Source organism: Staurois parvus, unplaced genomic scaffold (assembly GCF_062004578.1).
Source record: "Staurois parvus isolate SC_StPar_1 unplaced genomic scaffold, SC_StPar_1.0 ptg000044l, whole genome shotgun sequence".
NCBI classification, from domain to species: domain Eukaryota; kingdom Metazoa; phylum Chordata; class Amphibia; order Anura; family Ranidae; genus Staurois; species Staurois parvus.
Window position 1 is genome coordinate 6,084,425 of NW_028317840.1, and position 19,367 is coordinate 6,103,791.

Here is a 19,367-nt window from a genome sequence, read left to right on the forward strand (position 1 = left end):
ACTAATGGCACTGGGGAGGAAGGGGTTAACTTTATTTTGCAGGGAAGGGTTATCTGAGTGAGGGGGAGTGTTTTACTATGGGGTGGGGGTGTGTACTGCATGGGACACCGCTGATCGAGAGAGAGAAACTCTTCTGTCTCGATCAGCTTGTCCTCGAGCTGACAAGGAAGTGACAGACAGCACAGCTACTGCAGCTGTGCTCTCTGTCACTGTTTACCGCCAATCGCCGGGTGACCCGGAGACTGACATCCACAGCGGTGATCGGCGGGACAGATAGGGCAGCGGCGCGCCTCACACGTGCCCCCTATCTGTTTACAAAACACACATTTTGCCTGCCAGTGCCGCCCTGCCACTGCAGAAATACAGCAAGTGGTTAATCTCTGTAATTTGCATAATATATTTACTTTCTATGATCATCAACTCCATCTAGTGGCCATAGTGCAGTTTTTTCCCGACAGAGGCATTTAAGGAAAATAGTGCATTAGAGCCACGATTTCTGTAAAAATATTTACTATTATAGGGCTTCCACAAAAATTCTGGTAAATATTTATAGAAAACAATAATGACAAAGAAAAATATCTGACTCCTATGCAGCTAATTGTATAGCAAATACATTTTATTGCATAGAAAGTATAGACAAAATTTAAAAACAAAGGTATTAAATGATAATCACCTGCGCTCAGGACACACAAATCAACAGTGCACATGCAATAATTACAAATGTGAAAGGCTACTGCTTCTATAAGATACAGCCTTCTCAAAATAAACAACACACAAATAAGAAATGCTGCCCAAATAACTGATGCAATAACATAAATCATAAAATTAAATACAATAAATAATAATAATAATCCATAATGTGAAATAAAAGTCCTTAAACTGAAATCATTAAATGCAGATGTTCCTTTTGGAACCAATAAGTGATACGTGCTCTGTGCTCCCCGCCTAAGTGCCCCCTAACTCAGCTATAATGGACTCTTATGGTGAAGTAAGAGTCATTCACGCTTTGGTGGGGCATGCAGAGTTATGCTGGATCTGGTAGTCCTCCTGATTTAAATGATGCTTGTCATCTTCAGTGATCCAGATATGGTGCTGATATTTGGTATATGCATATAAGAAATGGAAAGAGCCATCCAAATAGTGTAATTCCATTTATTAATTAAAAACAGACACACTTATATTGCACTCACATGTTTCCAGAGAAAAAAAGACATGACTCGCCGGCTATATGGCAGTATATCGCTTGTAATCTCCAAACACCTGTGCTAGTGTCACCACGGTCTGCACCTAACGCGTTTTGCCCCTCTCACTGGGCATCTTCAGAGGCATAGGTCTGTGGTGATAGGTGAATACATTTATATGCTACAGCTCCGCCTACTACAACCGACCTTCACATTACTTGGCCGGATGTGCCAGCGTCAGCCATCTTAGTACTCCCAACAGACAGTTTAGTTGTGGATTACGGTATGTGGGTAGGACTAGAAGGGAACTTAGGGTCAGGCTTAGAGAACGTTAGCAATATTAAAAAGGGCTTCTGCCATCATAGCTTATCTAATCATTTCAAAACACATCATAATATGGATCCTACTTCACTAAAATTTTGTGGCATATACATGGAGAAACACTGATGTGAAACTAATATGAGGCAAGCCATCTCAAGAAATTAATTTCAGTGGATATATTATTTGGGCACTATGGCACCTAGGGTTCTCAATATTGAGATGGACGTGAATTGTTTTATTACCGATTTTAATTGTATTACATTTTCTTCTTTTTTTTTTTTTATTTTTTTTTTCTTATTCTATAGATTTTATATATTTTATTCAGTTGTTTATAACACATTATATACATTCAGTTAGCTCTTTGATAGCATTTTGTGTCAAAGGGAAGTGTATGGTGGTGTGATTATTTTATTCACCAGTAGGGGGACCCATGGGGTTCCTCACCTCACATTCCCATTATGTATATATGTATTAACTTATATTATTTTGCTATCATTCAATTTATATATAATACAGTCTAGTTATACTTATATTTAGCATATAGTGAGTTAGTTATGGTATTGTATTATTTGGGAGACTTCTGTTCCCAGGTTAGCTTAGTAGGGTAGCTTAAACAAAGGTATACCTACTAATACCCAAGATACTCCCAAAATGATCTTCAAAACATATATAAATATATCCTACAGTATAAATCAATGAATCAAAAAACCTATATCAAATATACAGATAGGGATATATTAATCATATAATAGTAGTAATAGCACTCTCTCAGAATAGTGGCTATTTCTTCAAAGGCTCTCTGAGTGAAATGGTTAATCCTGTAATCACTAGGACACATTCAGAGTAGCTAAACAACAAAATGCTAACTCATCCACATCATTCAGAGAAAAATTAGAGTTGTATATCACCCTGATTGTATTCAAAATGGGCTCAGTGTTGCTGAAGATGTAGCACATCAAAAGGTTGAAATCAGCACATTGAGGCGAAATAGCCAATCTTTGAATGCTATAATGTTGTTATCCAAAACATTTGAATGTCCCGGATATGAGAAAGGTCTCAAGGTGAATTTAACCTGTGATTTAATAAAGAAGTGAATGGCCATAAATATTGTGCGCTTTAATAGGGACAACCAAAACAATATAAATGGTAGTAGGTGCAATATTATCCAGTCTCCAGGTGGATTTTACCTGTCATTAGTAGTATACAAATGCCCACATTCAGATTTCTACAGGGACCGCAGTATGCATGGTTTTGATGTAACCCCAAATAGTTAGGAACTCATTAAGCAGATGACCAAAGTAAAGACAAATATACAATATTCCCCTCAATAAAAAAAAAAACCCTCAAATCATAAAGGCTTTACGTCAGGTATAAAAATAAGATTCCATCTATCATAAAATGACATGGAGAGCAGCAACACTGGATGGAACTAGAGAAAGACTGACGTCTGACCGATTTTGTTGGTGACCCAATTTCTTCAGACTGCCCCCAACTGCACCAACAATACAAGCCATTCATATAAGTTATAAATCTAAGACATGAGTATAAGGTCTCAGTGGTCCCTGTAGAAATTTACACTAGTTGTTTTTTTTAAATAACTAATGTACAAGTACCTGAAATTGATTTGAGTTTAGCCTCTTGTGATTTTCTGTATGGCAGAGTTGTACAACAGAAGCACCAGAGGTCCCCAATCAATTGTGCTGCAGTGGTCATGTGCTAATAATGAGGACAGGAGTGACAGAGGAAAGAGTTCATCAGTCTTCTGCTATTCCTTCAATGTCAAGTTACAGATTGGATTCGGGTAAAATACCATGATGTGTTACTTACCTGCAGTAGAGAAAAGACAAGTCTCCAGGATAGCTATACTGCCTGATAGGTCTGTGTAAATCTCAGAAGTGAATGGACAAAAATACAAATCTTTTTCCCGGGTAAAACAATGCTCACATACAGTATGTATTTCATCAACGTATTTATCTGCTTAACAGGTGTTTAGTTGTAAGTAAAAAATAGCACAAAACAATAGTGCAGGCTAAGCGATAGCTAAGATTTTTCAAACTCAACTAAGTTGCTAAAAACTTAAGCAGTTTAGGTGCCTATGACATAGATGTACAAAGGAAAAAAAGTCTGTGAGTGCTGCAGCTACTGCAAGTACCCATTTTTTTAATTAGTAATGTTGAAATTAAGTAATTGATTGGATACTTCCAGTGTACTGCCCTTGGCCCAAGATAAAAAAAATGGGTGAATAATCATTTTGGCTAAGAGAGTAATTCTTTTCTGATTCATCTCTATAGCTGTTTTTACATGTGATAGTTTACATGAATAAAAAAAATGGTATCTAGCATAAACATGTATCTATTTTCTTCTTATTGAATGAACCGCATCCAGAGACAATGATGGAAGAGTAGTATGAGTCCACTTGGAAGAGACTATACAACACAATTGAACATATGTGCAGCTTAACCTTCCATTTCATGAAACTGAGCAAATTGACTTTCCAAACCAGCCTAGGCATTTAATTGATGTGTTTCTGTTAACTGATTAGCATACTGATGGACTTTTGATGTTCCTAGATATCCGTGGAATACAAGAGTTTTTGGATAGAGTATCCCAGCAGGGAATGGATGTAGCTTTGCAGAAGGTGGAAAACAACATTAATAAAATGATCACAGGACTTTTTGCTACTCTACGCATAGAGGAGCTAAATCGCTACAGAGACACGATGAGAAGAGCCATTCTTGTTATGAGCCCAACAACTGCCAAATCTTTCATTACTGAGGTAAGAAATAGCCTAAACTGTTTTTATGGCTGCTTGTTACTTTCTTCATTGTTTCAATTTGAGCTCATGGTGCTACAGCTAACGAGCCAGTTTAGTACAGACGTGTATACCAAAATAAACACTCTTAATTGTGCTCACAGCCTAACCAGAAGATACTTTATGACGCAGACAATACAAGTACAATATATTGCTCTGACAAACATGTACATTTATGGTAATGGGCGAACTTTCAAGGATGATAAGTAGTCTGCTGTTTGTTCTCTGAGCCATCTTTCAAACAGACATCTTAGGCAATGAAGGCACTAGATATTGTAATTTACATTAGGCAATATGCACAAAACAAGAAAGATTAGAACACTTCCAAATTGGATTTCCAGAAGCTGCTCGCACTTTCTTACAATGTTTTATTTCCTTACAAAGATGGGTAACAGGCTTTTCATTCAAGCTCATTAATAAGACTGAATATTAAGAATGTGTCCTGGCTCAAGTATAGCTCAATGGGTCACTTCAAGGTCATTCCACCTAGATGTTTTAAGTGCTTTCAAGAAATAAATTGATTTCCCTTGTGATACATTTGAAGACATATATCTTAATAGTCTGGGCATTATGTGCAGATGCATAAATACCAGTTTATGGTTATTAGCATATGAAAGTGTACGTGGTAAGAGTAAACATAGAGAAAACATCAGTCACAATCATAATGGATGACAATACAGCTCACTATAAAGTCAAAGATTGCATTTTTTTTAATATACTATACCTTATTATTTATTTAATGGAAAATGGACAAAACTATAAAATACACAGAGCTAGAAAGATCCCTGTTTCCAAGGTTATTGGATGTGATTGTGGCTTTCATGAAACTAAACTAAAATTAGTACATCCATCTTACTTGTCTCAAACATTGTCTTAAAAAACAAAAAAAAGGAACAAACATAGTAACATAGAATACATAATGCATAAAATATGATGAGCAAGTCAAACCAGAAGCTCTACTAATCTGCAAACAATCCAAGCAAGAATAAAGTTTTATTCGTTTTGACAGAAGTAAATATTGCAGATTCTACCAAACGGCATAAAAGGGGGCACAATCCTCATTCAAGTTGAAAAACATTACATTACAATGAGTTGGCACAGATAGTATGCTATAAAATGATGCAATAAAATATTAATTGAAAAAAAAATAGTTGTATGCAATTCATATTGTTAAGTAGGGATGAAAAACGAATAGGGGAAAGTAAAAGAGAGGGAAAGTCAGGTGCCCAGGTGAGAGAGGTGGGGCTGTACTCCCAGGATTCTGAGTTGCTGTCTCTGCATTAAAGCTGGACATACACACACCAAATGTCGAACAGTTCAGCAGAAACTTACCAGCTTTCAGTGTGTGTACCACTGTCTGTTCAACAGAAGCTGGTTTTAATGGTTTCTATCATACGAACATGCTGGAAAACCAGCATTCGATCAGCGCTTGTGTGTACTGTGCACTGTCCAGGAAACATCCCCAGAGACAGGGGCACATGCAGAGTTCTGCTGTGAGTGCACCTAAGATGGGAAGGGTTTAGCTGACATACCCCCTCCACTTGCTTTCCTAGTTATGGCGCTTCTCTTGGGCAAGTGCATGGATCTTGAAAAAAAGTGCTGTCAATGAAGACTAATTTGTTATTCATCTGTTTGTTACCTGTGCGATCAGGCAGTGGTGGTGGGCATTGAGGACCCCTTAGCTCAGTTTAGAGACCACATAGAATGATGGCAAAAAGTACATGAGGGACAGTAACAGTGACACTTCTTCTTTAATGCATCACTTTTTAAGTCTGAAAGTAACTTTGTGAAAAATATTAAATATCTATGACACAGAGGACTACTGATTAGGGATCAGCTTCAGGTTTGGGTGGAACATGAAAACACATGTCACTCATGGTTCAGAAAAATGGCAAACTAATGTGGCCGCTTGCATCCATAGAAACCAATTACCAACAATGCTCTTCCTGACCTCTGAACTGTGATTAGGTGGCTAAGAAGGGCCACTCATGGGGGTTTTATTATTTTTCCACACCACCCCCATCCACCCTGCTATAAAAGAAAGGGTTTCCAGCAGCCTTTGTATGTGTGTGATAAAGGAGGCATTAAATAAATAAGGAAAGACCACAGAGTGTTTTCAGAGAGAGTTTCTGCCATCTTATACAGTGTTGCTGAAAGGTGCTGTATTTACAGTCACTGTATGTTGGAGATATGGAATAGATAGAGATAGATCACACCCTGTTTGCAAGGAGACATTTGTTACACCCTATACAGTGCTGTTTAAAAGTATTATATTTACACTCAGTGTCTGTTGGATAAGCTTGAAATAGATGGTCCTTTCTAGGACCACCTTTAATTGTGGGCTAATAGCAATTTCAGTTTTTTTATTGTGGTTTTTATTTCATTATTCCATATTTTCTTTTTCTTTCCATATGTTAGGGTTGAGATTTAGTGCTTTAGTATAATTTAGAGTATTTTTTATTTTGGGATCAGCAGCATGAATTTGTTACTGACACAGACAAAGCTACCCTTAATTTTCAGTACATTGCCATATACTTGTGCTGTACAAATTAGTGACCAAATCATCATATTGCCAAGTGTGTCAAAGTTAATAAAATTAGGCAATCCCCTGTAATAACAATGCTAGGCAGGCTTAGCGGGAGAGGCAGAGGTTCTGAAAGTGCAGCTAGGTGAGCAGGTTCTATATCTACCAATGAAAAATTATTCATTTTTCAAGGTGTAGACCTTATACATCATTGAGTGTCCAGGCTTGATTACTGGCAGCAGCTTGCACAATACGCACTATTTGATATATATATATATATATATATATATATATATATAAAATAAAGGCCACCTAGTCTCCCCCTGTGAAGTTGATGCCTAAATAAATATTTATTTACTGTGCATTGAATCTGTGAGATATTTTTGGCTTTTTTCCTGTGAAATAATGACACTTTACAGCTATCTTGTGTCTCACCAGTTCAAAATGTGGGTTAGCAAAAGTGCCTAAATACTGGGTATACTCTGGGTACAATATTTTGCTGATATTTTCTGTAAATAATACACTCTAACATTGATTTTTAATTAAAAGCTCCCTGTTATCTCTCCCTTTCAAAATACCTAACGAAGTGCTTAAATACTATGTATGGAGTCATTACAATGTTTTGCTGACTTTGATTTGTGATATAATTACACTATAATGTTGATTTTGTTATTAAAAGCTGCCAGAATATGGCCTAGTACAATTACTTGTAATTACTGTGCCTAAGAGTCAGTACAATATTTAGGCACTTTTCTTTATTTTAAATCTGTTAAAACTGCTGAAGTACTGTGCATAAAGTCAGTACAGTATTTATGACTTTTTTTGTGATAAATAATAAACTGTAATGTTAAATTTCTTCATGTCTGGTGTCACACTGTGTAAAGGCAGCCTAGTAAAAGATGTTTACATACTGTGTATGAAGTTAACTTAATATTTATGTCTTTTTTTTCTGTGAAATAATACACTGTAATGTTAATTTCTGCATTTTGAAAATGCCTCATATCTCCCAATTCAAGGTAGGATTTTTTTGTAGCCATAACATCTGTGAGCTCAGTGTCTTAACAACACATTATATTGCAAGGAACCTATTTTTCATTTTTTGCATAGGAATAAGGAGGTTTTTAGCCTAGGACTTGCTTTGCTTTTATGTAGCTCACAGGTTACATTGCCTCCCACTTTGTTTGCTTCAATTTACAAAAAAATACTACCCCAAAATACATAATCTCAGACTATTATTTTCGACTTTGCAGACCTTGTTTTTTTTTTTATTAAAAGAGAGTGATGACATTTAATGGCAGCTGGGGGTGAAAGAAGAATAGGCTTGGGAGCACACAAGTGTACTGCATACACTTGCCTGTGTCAGCTTGTGTCAAAACAAAGTGGGAGGGTAACCAGTCTATGCCCTGTAGATTTCTACAATGCAGTTGTTACAGACACCATCAGGAAATGTGGTAAGGACTTATTTGGGCCCACACTTGAATGGTGAGAGTAGATTTCTCCACAAATTGCCAAGTGTATTGGTAAGAGGTGAAAGCCCCCAAAAATCAACCCTTCCTCCTCACTGCTATCACCCCAACATTCCTCCTCATCATATTCCTCCCTTGCCTCCTGCTGTCTCATGGCTTGCCACATGCAGGTGGATGGATGGCTTTCTGTGCAAAATCATGGTGCAGGCTCAAGAAATTCTGATCTGATTCTATGTCAGATTGGTTCCTGCCATTGTGTAGCAAAGACCACAAAAAAGGGCACATTAGCATTCAAAAAAAAAAATACTGTTATGCACCCTGAGAAGGAGGAAGAACAACATAAATCACACATGTGAACAAATGCTGCATTTTCAGGCAGTGTTCTGTTTCCTCTCACACACCAATTGACTGTTTTTCTGACTGTTTTCCTGACTGTGGATGTCAGTAGCTGGTTTACAGTGTCCCAGATTGCTTGCCACATTGTCTCTGGTTGCTTGTCCCCAGATCAGTGCAGCCAGCCACAGTGTCCCTGACCATGGCCACACCAGTTCCAGTGTTACCAGACCAGTGCAGTCATCAGCAGTGTTCCTTATGTCTGTTACACTAGTCACAGTGTCACAAGACCAATGCAACCAGTCACATTGTTCCTGATTGCTGTCACATCAGTCCCAGTGTCACCAGATCAGTGTAAGCCAGCAACGGTTTTCCAACTTACTACCACAACAGTCACAGTGTCATTAGGCCAGTGCATCTAGTAACAGTAGTTACATCAGTCACAGTATCAGCAGACCAGTGCAAGCAGTTGCAGTATTCCTGGTCACTAGCCACAGTGGTGCCAGTGTCACCAGATCCATTGAAGCCAGAAACTGTGTTACAGATTGCCACGACACCACTGCCAGTTTCACCATACCAGTGAGGCCATGAACAGCATTCCCGATCCCTAGCCACAGTGGTCCCAGTGTTATCAGAGTAAGTGTAAGCCACCAATTGTACTCCTGATCCCTGCTACACCAGTGCCAGTGTTTCCAGACCTGCCACTCCAGTCCCATTGTCACTATCACCACTACAACAGTGCAAGTGTCACCAGACTGAATCAGCCAGTGAAGCAGCAACAGTGTTCCTTATCTTTAGCCACACCAGTGCCAGTGTCACCAGTACCAATATAGGCCTGAAACAGGGGTCTTACCACTACTATATAAGTACAGTGTCCCTAGAGCCAGTGCAAGCCAGCAAAAGTGTTCTGATGGCTAAACGCACGAAAGTTAGTGTCACCAAATAAGTGCAGCCAGTAAAAGTGTTCCTGATCGCTAGCCACATCAGTGCCAGTGTAGCTAGCAACAGTACTTTGACTGCTAGCCACAACAGTGCCAGTATAAACCAAAAGGATTCTGAGTGCCACAGTAGCAGTAGAGTGTCACCAGAGCCAGTGTAAGTCAAAAACAGTGTTCTGATCATTATCCACACTAGTGCCAGTGTTGCCAGAGCCAGTGAAGCTATCAACAGTGTTATAATCAGCAGCCACACCAGTGGTAGTGTCAGACAGCCAGCGTAAGTCAGTAATAGTGTTCCTGATCACTGCCACGCTAGGCACAATGTCACCAGACCAGTGTATTTTACAGCCAGAACCTTGTTTCCTCTGAAACATTAATTGGCTGTGAGGGGAAACAAAGAGTTATCTAACACTGTTTACAGTATTCCTGATTATTAACCACGGTGTCACTAGCCATACCAGTACATAGTTTCACCGGACAAGTGTAGCCAGCCTCAGTGTCCCTTATCACTGCCACATCAATACAGTGTAACTAGGCCAGTACTGGAGGACACAGTAACCCTGACCACTAACCACACCAGTATAGTATCACCAGACTAATGCAACCAGTTATAGTGTCCATGATCATCACCACACCAGTACAGTGTCCTCATATCAGTGCAGCCAATCATAGTGTCCCTGATTGCTATCCACACCAGTGACAGTTTCACCAATGCCAGTGAAGCCAGCAACATTGTCCTGATTGCTAGACACTGGTACTAATGTGACTAGCAATCAGGACAATGTTGCTGGCTTCACTGGCATTGGTGAAACTGCCACTGGTGTGGATGAGGAGTGTTTCTAATTGCTAGCCACAGCAGTACAGTGTTACCAGACCAATGAAGCCAGTCACAGCATCCCTAATTGCTAACCACACCAGTGCCAGTGTCAGCAGGGTAGCAACAGGGTCCCTGATCACTGCTACAATAGTCACAGTGTCACCTAGTAGAATCTTTAAGTGCAACCGGTATCCTGATACCAAAACCAGCACCAGTAGCAGTGTCACTTTTATTAGTGAGAAGGCTTTTATAAACTCTGAGAATAATAAGAGTAGCAGGGAGGGGACCTGAGGAAATCAGTGGTTTACTATTGGACATCTCTGATTCAGAAGATGAATAGGTCCCTTCTAATAGAGTGAGAAATACTTTGTCACTAAGCATTGAACTAAGCAGCAGGAAAGCATTAGAAGTGCAGTACAGCCTAGTGAAAAATGTGAGGTGATCAGGACATTAAATGTATAATTATGCCCCTTGAAAGCCTGAAGGTGCTCCTTGGATTTTGGACCCTTCTGTGCAGATAGACTTCTGTGCAGAAATGTGGTATACCCTTGCTAGGAAGGAGTAGCAGAACATGGTTTGGGGTGTACTTCTAAATATGACCACAATGTGTGTTAAAAATATTATATTACTTGACCTCTTGTATAAAAAAATATTTTATCATTTTCCAAACACATGTCACAAAAAGGAAAACATCAAGACTCACCATGCCTCTTAAAAATACCTTGCATTTTTTTCTTGCTAAAAAGTGGTCATTTTGTGAGTGTTTATACTGTCCTGGCTCTTCAGGGTCTATGTAACCAAGACCAATGCAATACGTAGTCAAGAAATTAGATATGTGATTTATGCCCCTAGAAAGCCTGAAGATACTCCTTTTATTTGGAGCCCCTCTCTGAAAATGTCTCACACACAGGGGCGGACTGACCATTTGGAAACTCGGGCACTGCCCAAGGGCCCGGGGTCAGTAGGGGGCCCCATGAGATGCCCCTGGTACCTTTTTCATGGGCTTTTTTGAGTTTGGGCAAGGACACAGGTGCCCCATGATCCCCTATTGCCCGGGGGCCCCATGAGTTGTCAGTCCACCCCTGCTCACACATGTGGCATTCCCATACTCAGATATAGAATCAGAATGTGTTTTGGGGTGTAATTCTAAGTAAACCCGTATCATGTTAGAAATATGTTATTAATTGATAGCTGTGTGTATAAAAATTACATTTTAACTTTTTATCCACATTTTCCAAAAACTTTTGGAAAAATGAACCATTTGACAATCGTCAAAAATGTTTGTTTGGTTTTCAATTTATCTATGGCCAGCTTTAGAACATACTTTGGAGTCATTCACTTTCCAAAATGTGGTCATTCCATCAGCTAAGCTTTTGTTTCCTTCTGTTTAGAGAGCTCTTGATCTGATTAAGGGTGTGTGTTTGACCTCTGCAAAGAGATCTTTGCTTTTCCAAAGAGAGCAAGGGTTCTTCTCTATAGTATGCTGGCAGGGAACAGGCTTTCTACTCATGCTGTAGCTGATTTTAAAAGAAAACAAACTCTCAGACTTTGCACACCGTTTGCTTTGTTGCACGTGAAGTGTATTTAGCTAATTTAAATTAATGTTTAATTGGGCGTTAAACTATAAGGGATAATATAATATACTGTATGTTGTTACTCTTGAACAAAATACTGAAAGTAATTAAATTAACAGAAAAGTACAGCTATTTTACCACTTGTGAAACAATTATATTTTTCTGTGCACATCTGACATTAACCGAACATGATACACAGTATCTGAATATGCTTAGCCATAGCAAAGTGGATACATAGGTCTTGTTACGAAATCCTGAAGTCTTAGTTCTGCACAATATGATTATTTTGCTGTCCCTGCACATGAATTACTCAAGGTTATTCTCCACATAAATTCTTCCTAAATTGAGCCCTTGAAGTTCACTGCACATTTTTATGATTAGTGAGCATGTTCTTGCAGAAAAGAATAAACAAGGAATGAATTGAGTGAATAGGCACATAATACACTGTGCATACATACTCCATTTATAACATATATTAGATATCATTTGTCTGGCTCACTGTAAATATTTTTTTTTTCGTTTCAGGCTTCAATTCTTTATTAGGTGTTTGCATGCAGAAATATTAATTTATATATTTCAGTAAGAATTTTGTATATAACTTAGCAAGTGTATGTTAAACAGTGTCCAGTCTTGTTACCAAGTATATCACCATTTCACCATGACAAAATCTTTATGACTTTGCAATAACTCATCTGTTTCCCCTATATAATAAACTTGCAACAGTACTGCAAATACCTATGTTATACAGCTTTGTATATTGATGTAATTTATTTTTTTGAACATGCAATCTATGCTACAAAAATGCTATATTTTTAAGTATAGAACCTATTTGCACCTTTAGCCAAATGTGATCCAGCTTAAGAAAATCAGTGCAATACAATAACACGTCTTGTTTTGTGTTTGCGTTTTTTCCTAATGTCAGTTCAGGTCCCTGCAGAAGCAAGAGGGGATTATACCATTGGTTTAAATTGGGTAATTTCAGTAAGAGTGGAAGGAAACTTATGCTAAGAAGAATATAAAGGCTTCCACTGCTTATCACCTTCCAAAAATGTTACTTTTCTAGCAATCTCTGACTTTCATATTTTGAGACCTGACTTAAAACCAACATGACCAACAAGAAAGAACTGGTAAAATCAGAGCTTTGAATCTACAGGTGAAACTCGAAAAATTAGAATATCACGCAAGAGTTCATTTATTTCAGTAATGCAACTTAAAAGGTGAAACTAATATATGAGATAGACTCATTACATGCAAAGCAAGATAGTTCAAGCTGGGATTTGTCATCATTGTGATGATTATGGCTTACAGCTCATGAAAACCCCAAATCCACAATATCAGAAAATTAGAATATTGTGAAAAGGTACAATATTCTCGGCTCAAAGTGTCCCACTCTAATCAGCTAATTAAGCCATAACACCTGCAAAGGGTTCTTGAGCCTTTAAATGGTCTCTCAGTCTTGTTCAGTAGGAATCACAATCATGGGAAAGACTGCTGACCTGACAGTTGTGCAGAAAACCATCATTGACACCCTCCATAAGGAGGGAAAGCCTCAAGGTAATTGCAAAAGAAGTTGGATTTTCCCAAAGTGCTGTATCAAAGCACATTAATAGAAAGTTATATGGAAGGGAAAAGTGTGGAAGAAAAAGGTGGACAAGCAGCAGTGATGGCCGCAGCCTGGAGAGGATTATCAGGAAAAGGCCATTCAAAAGTGTTGGGGACTTTCACAAGGAGTGGACTGAGGCTGGAGTCAGTGCATCAAGAGCCACCACAAACAGACGGATCCTGGACATGGGCTTCAAATGTCGTATTCCTCTTGTCAAGCAGTTCCTGAACAACAAACGTCAGAAGCGTCTTACCTGGGCTAAAGAAAAACAGACCTGGTCTGTTGCTCAGTGGTCCAAAGTCCTCTTATCTGATGACAGCAACTTTTGCATCTCATTTGGAAACCAAGGACCCCGAGTATGGAGGAAGAATGGAGAGGCACACTGCAAGATGCTTGAAGTCCAGTGTGAAGTTTCCACAGTCTGTGTTGATTTGGGGAGCCATGTCATCTGCTGGTGTTGGTCCACTGTGCTTCATTAAGTCCAGGGTCAATGCAACTGTCTACCAGAAGACTTTGGAGCACTTCATGCTTCCTTCTGCAGACAAGCTTTATGGGGATGCTGACTTCATTTTCCAGCAGGACTTGGCACCTGCGCACACTGCCAAAAGCACCAAAACCTGGTTCAATGACCGTGGGATTACGGTGCTTAATTGGCCAGCAAACTCGCCTGACCTGAACCCCATAGAGAATCTATGGGGCATTGCCAAGAGAAAGATGAGAGACATGAGACCGAACAATGCAGAAGAGCTGAAGGCTGCTATTGAAGCATCCTGGTCTTCCATAACACCTCAGCAGTGCCACAGGCTGATAGCTTCCATGCCACGCTGCATTGAGGCAGTAATTGCTGCAAAAGGGGCCCAGACCAAGTACTGAGCACATATGCATGCTTATACTTTTTTCAGACGTCCGATATTGTTCTATATACAATCCTTGTTTTATTGATTGCATGTAATATTCTAATTTTCTGAGATTGTGGATTTGGGGTTTTCCTGAGCTGTAAGCCATAATCATCACAATTTTGACAAATCACGGCTTGAACTATCTTGCTTTGCATGTAATGAGTCTATCTCATATATTAGTTTCACCTTTTAAGTTGCTGCACTGAAATAAATTAACTTTTGCACAATATTCTAATTTTTCGAGTTTCACCTGTATATACACATCTAAGGATATTAATTCAGACACTAAATTAGCCATCAGGTTACGAAAGCCAGGGGACTGGTATTTTCATAAGGAGATCAACAATGACATCCTTATACTCCTCAGTTCAGTTGTGGAAGACTTAAGGTAATAATGGTAAAATCAGTGATGGAATTGTGAACACAGGAAATCACTCATTTGACATGGGCACCATTCAGAAAGTGCTTTGCATTTTCTCAATAAGTGCAGTGTTCTCTGACTAGATGGAAAAGGTCAGGTGATGACACAATCTCCAACCTGTCAAATCAGAAAACACTTTGCATTCATTGAGAAATTTCTAATTACTCTATGAATCTGAATGTGCCAACCTAGTGATCTCCTGTGTTCAGTTAGCAGTAGGGCCGCCACTCAGCTCAGGACCCAGGGGGGATTCCAGAGCCATGGTATGTGTATGGTTACATTGGCCCAAACTGGACTAATGTAAAGTGTTTGTAAAAGCTGATTTTTTTCTTAATGAAATAAACATGAATTACACCTCCACTCCCGTGTTGTTCTATGCAGCCACTCCTAGCTTCTTCTCTTCTGCAAGTGCCTACACAGAAAGCTGCTTGTTATGGAGGCACTCATGCAGGCTCAATCCAGAGCTGTGCTGCTTGTGACCATAGACACACACAGGGGTTGATTTACTAAAGGCAAATAGGCTGTGCACTGCAAGCTCCACCTCATTTCAGAGCTTCCCATTGGATCTAAAGCAACTGCTCTTGCAGTGCACAGTATATTTACCTTAAGTAAAACAACACCATAATGTAGCTTGGGCCCATCCCCGCACAAGATTTGACTGACAGTAGCAGGTAATGGCTCCCACTTCCTCAGCAAACCCTGTGAGACCAGGAAGTGAGAGGAGAGAGCCATTACAGGTGGGTACAGGGCTGGATCAAGCAAGGACTCAGGTAAGTATAAGGGGGGTGAGGGGGTAATACTACTACCTAAACATTGTTTACCTTATTGCAGGGAATGCACTAAGTGAAAAAAATGTTTAGGCTTTAGAACCACTTTGGGGGTGGGGCACTGCTATTGGAAGGTATGCTCTTTAAGGCAGAGAATGCATTAAGGTAAAAAAAAAATTATCTTTAAAACCACTCAACTATATAAAAACATCCGTATCTGGAAATCATCTTTTAAGCTAAACTCCAGACAAACAGCTAAATGCACAGCTGAAATACATATAAGGGCTCCGCTTTACTTATATACAATAAGCATTTATCACAAACCTAAAGTAAAAAAACAATGTGGAATATAACCAATAGTTGATAAAACCTGAGAGGGTCCATATAAGGTCCATAGATAACTAAAATCCATTGGAAACACCTAAAGGCAGCTCCACCAAAATACTGCAATGTATCTCTGCAGGAATAAAAAGAAACACAAGGGGGTACCTCTAAGTGCAGTAAGAAACAATTTAATAATCCATATATAGAATCCACGGAAGGCATCGGCTCCCAGAGATGAAGAAGACCGTGGAACTGGAAGTGACATCAGCAAAACCACCTTGGAATGCAAAGATCAGATGTGGCATCAAGGGGGTTAGTCCGTAGTCTTGGTAACGCGTATCGGAGCACCAATCAGCTCCTTTGTCAAACCTGATTGGCTAAAAGGATGCATCCCATTGATATTGGTGGGTAAGCCTATATGGGTGGGGTAAGGGCGGTCCTACTACATGGTCCTACTACATGGAGAGGAACGTAGAGAGAGAACACATTCTATTGATATACTATTGACAAAGCATTATACAAGGAGATGTATACAAATACATGGCAATGTTTTAGAAGGATAACATAAGATTGATCAAATGAATATATAGCAATTGTGGGATAGCATGCTATTTACCAATACGGAAGGTGATTATGATTATAACAAAAATTAGTTTTGATAAAAATAATAAAAATAGCCATAAAATATATGGAAAAATTACGGAAATAAAATAAAATATATAAAAAATATATTAAAAATTAGATCCATCAAGAAACAGGAGGAGGAAGAAACTAAAGAAGGGATTTGGATACAGACCGTTTTCCATCAATTCATATATATTGGGCAATGTTCATAAGTCCATGGAAAAAACAAAACTATAGTAACTGTATCAAATAATAGCACCAATTTCTATCTCTTTCTTGAGATGCATCGGAGGTAGCGTGCCCAAAATGTACTATATATCTAATAGGTCTCTTGCTCGCATAATCTTTTAAAACGCTCAGCAGGGGAATATATTTTGGGAGCAGACTCAATAACCCAAACTCTTAGGCCTTCAGAGCATTTGTCGTGGTGCTCTTTGAAGTGCCTAGGTACGCTGTGCTTTTCTACCCCTTCCTCTACAAAAAGGTTTACCCACCAATATAAATGGGATTCGTCCTTTTAGCCAATCAGGTTTGACAAAGGAGCTAATTGGTGCTCTGAAACGCTTTACCAAGGCTATGGACTAACCCCCTTGATGCAACTGCCGGTCTTTGCATTCCATGGTGGTTTTGCTGACGTCACTTCCGGCCCCGCGGTCTTCTCCATCTCTGGGAGCCAGTGCCTTCCATGGAACGCGAATGCCCATCTCGGTTTTAGGCTCCATCTGGCCCTGGACGTCGACGCTATTTTACCGTCAGTAGAGTGGCTATAGCCCTCATAATTTTTAAGGCTTTTAATCTCTTCACACATGTGAATGTTTTTATGTATGGATTATTAAATTGTTTCTTAATACTGCACTTAGAGGCTCCCTCTTGTGTTTCTTTTTAGTTCTGCTTTACCTGCCTAAGGATTTGTATTGATGTCCATCCATTTCTGAGACTTACAAAACCCCACTAGACAGCACAGATAGGTAAAGGAACACACTTTGGGGTTGATTTACTAAAGGCAAATATACTCTGCACTGCAAGTGCACTGTAAATTTACCTACAATTACACTTCAAGTGCACTACAAAGCAGTTGCTCTAGATCTGAGTGTGAGATCTGCTGACTTCTAACATCCAATCATGTGCAAGCAAAAAATGCAGTTTTTTTATTTTCCTTGCATGTGTTTGGATATTCTTTGCAAAGTGAAGCTTTACCGCATTTACTAAGCTCTGGAACAAGTGCTTTTGCAGTGCACAGTATATTTGCCTTTAGCATAATGTACACAGTATTTAGACTGTGTTGAGCACTCAGTTAATGACATCATTCTCCTGAGATGTTCCACTCAGGCAGACCTGAGAGATTGTTCCTAGGAACAGACACTTGACTGGAGCTAAATATTTATTTTTCATTTATAAAAAGATTTGTTTTTATTTAATGTATGCTGTACCTACAGGAACACTTTCATGCAGACTGGCTACAGTGTATGTGAAGGCTTTTTTTTTAGAGAAAGAAAGGGTCAGAATATTTTATGGAGCCTGTGTCCCACTGGAGAGACAAGAAAGATGCAAGTAATGAGTGGAAATCTTTCTAAAGTGAGAGACATTCCTAATTTAGACAACCATCATCAGCAATCACTAGAAAAAAACATGCACTAATGGCAGCAGCACCAGACCAAAGGAAAAATGAGTCTAAATTTATGCTCCTTCTATAAGTGCATTTTTTTTAGGGCAACCTGATGGTGCAACCACTGGAGGGTAGCCTTGTCTGCTGAGACAAGCCTCTAAACCAGAGCTAAAGTGGAGCTCTCTAAATATTTTTGTCCTCTTACTACTTTGTACCAGCTCACATCAAAGTTCCAACACCTCTTGGATGCTTTTTTCTTTCTGATCACTTTCTGTTTTGGTGACAATGGTCACAGGAAGAAAAAAGAGTGGTGAATCTCCCCAGTGGGGACACAGCAAAAAAAGAACATTTCCTACTCTAACCAAGATTAAAACAAATGCTTAGTTTCAACATATCTATTTATTTAGGAAAAAACAAATGCAGCATTTCCAGTAATAAAAGATGCATTAGTGAACATACATTATGCTGTATATATAGATAGATAATAGGGAGAGAAGGGTGAGGAATGAATCCATGAACTGAGACAAGTATATGAAGGTAAGGTAAATGGGACTTTTTATGGCATCTTTGTAATAAAACTTAATGATTTTATGTTTAGGTGTCCTCTAAATTTCTTCTGAAAGAAGGTGTCAACACCAATAAAATCCCAATTCTATTTTGTCTTTATTGACTGTTTTTTCATAGCCTTATAATGTTGAACAATGTCAGGGTCTCCTATTCCAGCATATTTCGCAGACACGAAAAATGCAAAAGACTTTAATCTAGGCTTTTTGTATCCCCAGATGAAGGGGTTCAGGAGAAATTGTCATTTCTGAAGTTGGGCTAAAGGAATTGGGAGTAGAGATTTGCATGATGAAAAAATGTATTTTGTTTCATTTCGGATTCATTTTGTTTTGTTATATTCATTATGTTAGAATGATTCATTTTTGGAAAACATTTCGTATGTTTTGACTCGTGTCGTATATTCGCAGTTCTGAATTGAATCATATTTTTGTAAGTTATTTCAGAAGATTTGTATTCATTTTTTATATCATTGTTATTTTGGAGACTTGCTTGAAACTTGCTTGCAAAATCAATGTGACTTGCTTGTGGCTGGCCTGCAATTTTGCTGCGACTTGCTTGTGACTTTGATTTTTGCTTGACTTTGGGTTTGGCCA

General features: G+C 38.8%; 1 protein-coding gene across 2 annotated transcripts in view; it reads left to right on the forward strand.

Annotated features, from left to right (window-relative positions):
- GRID2 (glutamate ionotropic receptor delta type subunit 2) overlaps positions 1-19,367 on the forward strand; it is a 1,339,544-nt gene that overhangs the window by 640,623 nt on the left and 679,554 nt on the right. For both annotated transcript variants that reach the window (XR_016308769.1, XM_089663824.1), the window contains exon 4: positions 4,073-4,278. Coding sequence is in view for 1 of the 2 variants with exons in the window: in XM_089663824.1 (XP_089519950.1) it covers positions 4,073-4,278 (206 nt within the window). In the remaining variant the exon portion in view is untranslated. The remainder of the gene's footprint in view (positions 1-4,072; positions 4,279-19,367) is intronic.